The sequence below is a fragment of the Octodon degus genome, unplaced genomic scaffold, assembly GCF_000260255.1.
Source record: "Octodon degus isolate 3935 unplaced genomic scaffold, OctDeg1.0 scaffold00269, whole genome shotgun sequence".
Classification (NCBI taxonomy): domain Eukaryota; kingdom Metazoa; phylum Chordata; class Mammalia; order Rodentia; family Octodontidae; genus Octodon; species Octodon degus.
In genome coordinates this window covers 47,204-56,643 of record NW_004524845.1, presented here as the reverse complement: position 1 = coordinate 56,643, position 9,440 = coordinate 47,204, and the positions used below count along the sequence as shown (strand labels likewise).

At 38.0% G+C, this 9,440-nt stretch overlaps 1 protein-coding gene across 1 annotated transcript in view; it reads right to left on the bottom strand.

Annotated features, from left to right (window-relative positions):
• The window catches only part of Ambn (ameloblastin), a 17,795-nt gene extending 16,283 nt beyond the window's left edge, over positions 1–1,512 (bottom strand). Inside the window, exons 1-2 of the mRNA XM_004646538.1 lie at positions 1,498–1,512; positions 509–577 (exon numbers count right to left, since the gene is read on the bottom strand). Of these exons, the coding sequence (XP_004646595.1) occupies positions 509–577; positions 1,498–1,512 (84 nt within the window). The remainder of the gene's footprint in view (positions 1–508; positions 578–1,497) is intronic.
• Between the last annotated feature and the right edge of the window lie 7,928 nt (positions 1,513–9,440).

The window sequence follows — 9,440 nt, the reverse complement described above, 5'->3', positions numbered from 1 at the left end:
TCTTCATCTTGCTCTTCTTCTTTTTTTTTTTTTTCAGAATTGGGGATTGAACTCAGGTCCTTGCACTTGCCAAGCAAGCATTTATTCTACTGAGCCATCTCCTCAGCCCCAATATTTTTCTTAAAATGTACGAAAATGTAATTTTTGTCCAGAAGAATGTCCTGTTTCCATTTCGATTTCATAATTACAGCAAGGAATTGATATAAAAGTATGTTATGGCATTGTAGAGACCATTTAAGTTCTTTAACTTTGAATTGAATAAGACTTATAAATTACTTTTGGAATATTGTAAATACTATTTGTAGTAGAAAAATTGTATGTTTAATGTACTGCTTTTGGATGGCCAGGGTAACATCTGGGATAGTGTGACTTTTGATTCAATAGCAGCTATCCCACTGGATCAAAAGCAAATGAGTCCATGCATGAACCTCAGGTACTGTCCCTTCTGTATTTCTTGGGGCCCACCAATCCAGAGTGCAGTCAGGGACACTGGAGAAGTCAGACTTACCGGCACTGCGAAACTCATTTTCAGGAGGAACAGCAGCAACATCAGGTCCTTCATTTTGAAGAGTGGAATCTAAAATATAGTTGGTTTGGAGAACTAAATCAACTATGATGAGTTTTTACTTCAAAATGGTTAAAAAAACATTAGAGTTTGAGTCTCTATTTTTCCAAAACGATCAGGTTTTAAAAATCATCAAAATGCAGGATGTCACTAAACAATTAACTTATATTTATTATTTCCCGGAATGAATTAACAAACAACTAAAAGTACCAAAGCATTTTAATGGCACTATAGTGTAAGTGAGATTTTAGGGACCACCCCAAGGATATTCTCTAAATGTTATGCTTCATCTTATAAAATACACATGAATTTAAAAACACCTCTATTAGGTGAAACAGTGGTCTTTTGAGCACCACTCATAGGAGTTTCCATTTTGCCTGATCTCTGTGATGAATTTGAAATGCACTTGAAATGTAATGCATACACCTGTTACTTCCTAACAAAACTTTATTGCAGATAAATGTTATTGCTATATCATTTGATGTTTAGGTTATCAGCATAACCATGCCAAAACTTACCTTTTACAAATTAGAGTAAGTTGCATGTGTTCTTTTTCTTTGCTGTTAGTAGAATATATATCCCAGTATATTTTGGCTTTTATTTCTAAAATTAATTATCTCTTTATTTGATGTTTGAAAGGCCCTTGGCTTTTACATGAATAGAAGTCTGACTAGCAAAGAGATTTGTACATCTTTTAATATCTTTTAACTAGCCAGTGACACTAATAATCACAAAGAGCAAATGAAAGTCTATAGATAAGTCTTTTTTTTTTTTTCTTAGCTGGATGAATATTAGCCATGTCCTCTTTGTTCCATGCTAATGGATTGCAGTAAGCTATTACTCAGCACCTTGTGACAAATGAAGATAAATCCTCCCTAGACACAGGAAAAAGAACTTACAGAAAATATGGAAATCATAAAATCATGTTTTACCTTAGATGGTGACATTCACAGTGCTCTCAGGTCCTGCTGATGCCAATCAAGAAAAGAAGATTAAAGTTTTTTTCTGGACCGTGCCTGGGACACTCTCTGTATCTCTCATTCACGGAAGATCAGAAACCTTTATTTAAAGTGCAAATCCACCAATCAAAATAGAGCAAAATGGAAGAAAAAAATCCCTGCTCCTGAAATTAGTCCACACCCTTTTATTGCATGCAAGGACATTGACCCTGTAGGGTCTCATTATTTTTAATTGTAACTCAGCCCCTGTATTTATTCAGAGAACTTGATTGCAGGGAAGACAGTAAGGGAATAATGGACCTAGGCTCTGAATACAATCATTTTGGTGAGCTGGGGGAAATATATGTAAAATAGGTGCAAAGCAAGCCATTATCTGTTTTGTGCAAGTGTTTATTTGTAGATAAAGCTAGTGACCCAATGCAGCATTCTCAAGATTTTCCCCCACCTGTTTGTTGTGGTGAAAGTAACTCCCTCGTCTTCACACAAGCATACTCCTGGGGGAAACATGAAAATACCTCCCTGGGCCTGAAACAGAAGACAAAAATGTGAGACAGACAATAGAAATGTGATATTTTTGTTTGGAATCTCTGAGGTATGTTCATATCTGAAGATATTGATTAGAGCTACCTAAATTTTGGGATCACTGAGGGTAAATCTTTAGTGCATTTTCTTTTAGAGGGGAGAGATTCAGAATATTCTCTATGAACCAATCAAACCAATGGGCACAGTTCTCACTTTTGAGATAGTCCCATGTCTAGTCATCAGTATTAAGCCAGGTTGAAAAGGCTTATTTCAGTTAGTTAAAAGATTATTATCAACCTAGATAGGTTTTTCCTATATGAACAGATAAAAATGTCACAGCTATAGATCGAACACCAGCTGCCTTAGTTATTTCTATCTCTTTTTAGTCTTTCCAAAGGTGTGATTTCACATATCATAGGGATAGGCATTAGAGATCCATTTCTGAAGAAGAGATGACTCAGTACACTCTGGGGAAGTAGAGAACTTGCCAATTACAGGGAACATTGAGGAAGATGGTATTTTGGGAGAAATACATCTCCATATCCAAGTGTAGGCCTAATAGCTTTAAATAATGTTATTTAAAAAGTTGTCCTTAGGGCTGGAGAGATGGCTCAGTGGTCTAAAGCACCTACTTGAAACAAGCTTGGCAAAGCACAGGGACCGCGGTTCGATCCCCAGCACCACATGCCAGCCAGACCCGCCCCCTGGTGGGCTGAGCTGGCCACACACACACACAATAAATAAATGTAATAAATAAAAATAAATATTAAAAAAAAAAGTTGTCCTTAAAATACTTCTCACTGACAGCAGAATTACCTTTATGTTGCAAAGAAATGTCAACGTGTTTTGTAAACGTTGTGTTATTGAAATAAATAAATGTATTTTCTACCTCCCGGCCCCTGGTTCTTTATCAAGTCACTTAATTTCTCTAATCCTGTTTCTCTGCAGTGTAAGGGTAGAAATTTACTGGCACACACTTGTCTTCTTTTATTTTTTAATCTTTTATTTATTTATTTGGTACAAGGTCTCACTACATAGCTCAGACTCATTGTGATCCTCTGTCTCAGCCTTCCCAATGCTGGGATTACAGGCATGCATCATCACACCTGATTTCTGGCCAGCATTATGCACCCCAAAGTTCTGGGATCAGCATGACATGTGATACTAGGGATTGAACCCAGGTTCTTGCACTTACCAGGCAGGCAATGAGACCGCCAAACTATCTCCCTGACCCTCAGTCACAGAATTGTCTTGAAACTTTGTTGAGATGATGAAGGTACAACCCCTGCCAAACAGTGAGTACTCTGTATGTGGGGAGACAGTTCTACTTTGGGGAGACATCACGTGAAATATGAAGCCACAAGGATACTGTGTGTGTGTGTGTGTGTGTGTGTGTGTGTGTGTGTGTGTGTGTTTGGGGATGGGACAGGGTTTCACTGAGTCACTAAATTGTGTGTTTTGATGAGTTTGGACATATGACTATACCCATGATACCACTATCACAACCAAGGTACTAAATATATCTATTGCTTCTCTGAATTTCATTGTTACTTTGTGGGTTTTGTTTTGCTTGGTAAGGCACTTAACACAAGACCTGTCTTCTTATACTGAAAATGAACAATACACATTTGTTAATAATGAGCAATGTAGGGAGATGGCTCAGTGGAATTAGTGCTTCCCTGGCAAGCGCAAGGGCCTGAGTTCAATCCCTGGTTCTGCCAAAAAAATGAATAAGTAAATAAACAAAACAAAATTTAAAAAAAAAAAAAGGGCTGGTGAGATGGCTCAGTGGTCTAAAGCACCTACTTGGAATAAGCTTGGCAAAACACAGGGACCGTGGTTCGATCCCCCAGCACCACATGCCAGCCAGCCCCGCCCCCAGGTGGGCTGAGATGGCCACACACACACACACACACACACAAATAAATAAATGTTTAAAAAAAATAATGAGCAATGTATTGTATGGCAGATCTTTCTAACTTTTCACTTTGCAGCAAGTAACAGGCACCTTTTACTCATTCACCATTTGCCGTTTCTTCTGGTCCTTACTTCTTTGTATGTGACTGTTTATATTTATTTATTTATTTATTTATTTTATTTATTTTTATTTTTATTTTTTATGTGGAACCAGGGATTGAACTCAGGCCCTTGCGCTTGCCAGGCAAGCGCTTATTCTACTGCAGGGGAGTGCTTATTCTCCCCAGCCCTGTATGTGACTATTTTAGATAGTTGCTATAAGAAGAGCCACACAAGAATTGTCCTTCTGTGGCTCACTTGTTTCTCCTGGCACAATGGCTGCTAGGTTCCTCTATTTGTAGACAGCAGCACTTTCCTCTTCCTGAGGACAGGGATATCCCATGTGCACCTTCCACACTGTCTGTTCACCTGTCAGTGCACATTTGGGTTGTTTCCGTTTGGCTGCTGTACACAAAACTGCTGTGAGCACTGTGGTTCTTCCTAGCTTGTTTCTTTCTTTTTTACCATTTATTTATTAAATCCCTACTGAAATTATCCTCCTTTCCCATCATTCCATTGCAGTATTTTTCTCTTCTCTGAATTGTCAATTTTTATATCATTCATCTGACCATCATTCACACACTTCATTGTGATAACTTGCTCATTATAGATCTTCACTATTTTGCTTTGTATGTGGCCTTTCAATGTTTTGGATATGGTTTTCATTCTTTTTAGTTACATGAAACATTCCTGTAGGTTGAAATTACCCTACTAACTTGCATGCTTTTGCATTCTATACGTATAATAATCACTAGTATTTGGATAGCATTTGCTGTGAGTAGGCATTAATTCGAGTGCTTTACATATATCAATTTATTCAGTTCTCTCAAGACCTTTATGAAGAAGATGCTCTTCTTCTCTTTTTTATACACAATAAAACCTAAGTATCAGGGCCAGATTCCTTGCTTTCTTTACTATGTTGAAATAAAAGTTCCCAAGTAGCAGAAGATGGGCTGATCAATTGTCAGGGGTATAAAGGAGCATAACACATGTACTTGTCTGTAGAGAATTTATAAGATATTGCTAATGAAACATCTATTAAATAATAACCCAACTGAAAAGCATAACGTAATGAAGAGGGATGCTAGAAAATAGTGATTCTCAGTTACAGAAGGTATCTATGTCCTGGGGATGTTTGCTACTGAGGAAATGTCGGGAGGTGGTTTTGGTTGTCACAATTTCCCCAGGATTGGGTGAAGGGAGATTTGCCATTGTCATCTACTAAACATCAGCATTGTATCTTCCAAAAAGCATCCCAAGTGTCAATAATACCTAAATTTGGAAGTTCCTGGAAGAGAATCCTTTATAATTTTTGAAGTAGGAGAAAGTGTTTGGGGCTTAGGGGCCAGGTTCAGGACAGTGTATATAAACTGGCTGTGGAGGAAGGATGAGATTTGCCAAGAGGTTCAAACAATAGCTGGTGTCTGAGTGAATGGCTAAGTTCAAGTGTTTCAGGGAAAGAATCTGATGGAGTATCATGCAGTACATTTCCATAGATGGAAACAGGGATGGAGAGAAAGTACAGTGGTATTGGGGAAAGCCACTTTTTGATTTTTATTTATTTGTGGTGTTGGACTTGAACTCATGACTTTCTGAGAACTATATTCCCAGCTCTTTAAATATTTATTAATTTTTTTTTTTAGTTTTGGCATAGGGTCTAAGTCACTGTTGTCCAGGTTGGGTTCAAACTTTTAATCCTCTTGCCTCAGTCTCTTAAATTGTTGGGATTGCAGATTAGCATGACTGTGCCTGGTATAGCGAAGGCCAATTTAAAAACTTCCTGTTAGGGGCTCAGTGGAATATGCATTTCCCTGGCAAGTGCAAGGGCCTGAGTTCAATCCTCAGTTCTGCCAAAAATAAATAAATAAATAAATAAATAAATAAATAAATAAATAAATACTTCCTTTGTATGTTGATAAAATGAGTAATAAAGGTTTCATGAATCTAAACAGTGACGTCTATTGTGCATAATATTAAGAGCTTATTTTTATTGCCTGCCTGCCATGTGCCATGCTTTACATTTGTCATCTTAATCTGTTTTCACAACCACACTATCAGACCAAGCACCTAGAGTGGGCTTTTGAGAGGGCACTAATGGGCTGTGAGTTACGGCGCACTGTAGACCTCTCTGGACCACCAGTTGCTTCACTGTTATCATTAGCATTTTGTGGGGCCCTTTGGCTTGGACTGAAGTTTATATTTGATTGTTACATTTTACAAAAAATTAATAATGTATGTGAAATCTACTGATACACTACCACTATATAGTAATATAGCATAGGAATAAAATCAGAATTATTTTTACTGGCTAACAGGATGGTCAAAATTATTTTGAAAACTGCACACAATATTAGAAAATATTAGTTTTCACTGGTTTCCATTTTCTATAAAGAAGAAATAAAAAATATAATACAGAAAGATCAAGTAGATGAAAGTTTTTACCTTCTCTTTAAAATTTTTCTCTTACACTGCTTATGTACTTAACATTACATCATAAATATACTATAATATAATATGCTTAATATTATATCATAAATATTAACATGTGGTTACAGTAATAAATATATTTTAATTGCCTGGATAATAGATCCTTGGTTTTGAACTTGGTTGTTTCTAATTTTTACAGTATTTAGATTAGTAATTACTTGAAAATATCTTTTTATCTTGAATCTTTTAGTATAACCTACCATGAATATGATTTCTTATTTTTAAAATATGTATATTTTATGACTGTTGATAATATTGTTGAGTTGTCCAAGTTAAGACACTGCCAACACTAATACCAATTTTACCACAACTTTGCCGGAACTTGCTCACTCTCTTCCTTTCTCCTTTTCTCTCTTATCCATGAAGCACAACCTGGGTCCTTGCGCTTTCCAGGCAGGTGCTTAGACAACTGAACTATCTGGCTCAAGAATAACTAATTTGACCAAAGTCACACAGCTAGTGAGAGGCAGTCTGGATTCAACCTAGACAGACTGATGAGAGAGCCAAATTGTACCAAGCAATCTAAAAATTCTAAGTAAGAAGGAGCTAAAAGTATAACAAAATTAATTGGATGCTTGAATTTCATGGCAACTTAAGAGACTGAGATATTTTATGCACTCATTTAACAACTGAGTGTCTAATATGTACAGATACTGTTCTAGGCTCTGGAGATATGAAATGGGGCAAACGAGATTAGAAAAAAGTCCTCATAGAGTATAGCTTTTAGTGGGGAAATAACAAGCAGGGTAAGTAGGTAAAATATGGTAAGTGGTACAGAGAAATATTTAAGACACAAAGGAGCACAGGAATTGGGGCTAAAATATTGGGTTGTGTGACCACAGAAGGTCTCAATGTGAATGGGACAAGTGATAAAGGACATGTAGGATGTGAGGAAGAGATACCCACAGAAAACAAAAGAAAGAGCCCAGCTTGGGAGGTCATTCTAGGTGCATGTGCCGAGCAGAGTTAGAGGCCAGGGTGACTGTGTGGAGCTGAATTAGCAGTTGCCAGAGAGGAAATCATGTGGATCTAGAGTTCAAGGGAATGGATTTGAATTTTATTCTGATAAAGAAGCCACTGAGCAGTTTGAGACTGAAGAGGGACACATCTGACACAGCAAGACTCTGACTGTGTGGGAGACTGATGGATCAGTAGGAGCAGAGATGGTCTGGAGATTCTTTACAGTTCACATGGAAGGTGAGACGATCAGGCTGGCATGGCAGCTGCAGGGTGGAGAAACGCAGTGGGAGCTGACCGTTTTCCAAGTTAAATCTGTTGGGCTTTCCTAGTGCAGTCTGTGTAGGGTGTGGGAGAAAGCTGCCACATCTAGCATAGTGTTTATCAAGGGGATTTACTCCTTGCCGGTATCTATATTGTTTCTCTTTAAATGTAACTCGCCAGGACATACAACTCAGAAATAGAAAGACCAGTCTCTTTGAAGCCAGCAAAGCAGAGGGCATGCAGCGGCTTTTGCAGTTTTTGCTTATTCTTATTTGAGTTACAATGTATCATTTTCAGATCGCATTATTTTTTCCGATCATAACATATTAGAAACTGCAAGTCAGATGAGAAAGAATAATTTTCAGATTTAGAAAAAATCATGTTCACCAGAAATACTAGCTGACATTGGAAGATAAAAACAACTAAAATATGACAAAAATTTTAAAAATAGGTGAGGATGCTTGGTACAGGGTGTAATGTTTCTTAGGACCTCAGAAGACATTGTTAAAATAGGAATGAGTCTAATGGTTTTGTGCCATTAAAACCAAATTAGATTGTTTTGAACTTCTTGGTCAAGGAAGAAGAAAAGTAAAGTGATAGATGTTTTGCCCCTTAGAGAAAGAAATGTGTTGTGATTGCTTAGCTACATCAATTTCTAGGGGAGCGCAGACAGTATTCTGGAAGGTGTATAGAGCTGTGCTCCTATCTTCTAGTTTTCTCCCTTAGGCAGCTGGCTTAACAAAGAAGGAAGTATAGAGGTTTGTTTTACTCCCCTTTCTTTTAGAATTTTGAACTACCTCAAGCCCTATTAACGAACTTCCTGTTTCCTTTTTGGGGGTCCTTCTTGACACATTCCAAAACCTTAGTGTCATGGTTTGTATCTAATGTTCCCTCAAAGCCTCATGAGCTCATAGGTGGGGCAATTTCAGAAGTGGCTGGATCTAGACCATGTGATACTGGAAATGATTCATGGTCCAGGGCTAGGATCAAGGGCCCTAGGATTAAGGATGTGAGTGTTACCTACCCTAAGTAGGCTGGAAAAGATACAAGAGACAGAAAGACTGTGGTCATTCCTTGTTTCTTTCCTACCTTCTGCCTACCATGAAATATTTCTCCTCTTTGATGTCCCTCTGCTGTGCCTCCCTGCCTTGGAGCTAGTTGACTATAGACTGAAACTTCTACAACAAACTGTGAGCTAAATAAACCTTTCCTTCTTTAACTTGGGTTTTAGATCTTTTGCCTCAGCAACAAGAAATGTAACTAAGACATCTAGGGATAACCAAAAAGCTCTCACTAAGCTCTAAAGACTCATAAGAATGAAATTCCTTGGAAGTGTTCAGTGTTAAACCAAAAACCGTAGTGTCCACACATTTTATTTATTGATTTGGCTCAGGGTCTCACTAAGCAGCTCTGACTCATAGTGACTCTCCTGTTTCAGCCTCCCCAGTGCTGCGATTACAGGTATACGCCACCATGCCTGGTCTCAGTAGCTGGCTTGAAGCAGGGCCAGCATGGCATGTGGTACCAGGAATTGAACTCGGGTCTTTGTGATTGCCATGCAAGTGCTTAGACCACTGAGCTATCTTCCCAGCCCCACCACACATGTTTTGTAACTGAAGAAATTAGAAATTTCAGTCTGGGCCTGGTAGCACATGGTGGTAATCCCAGCA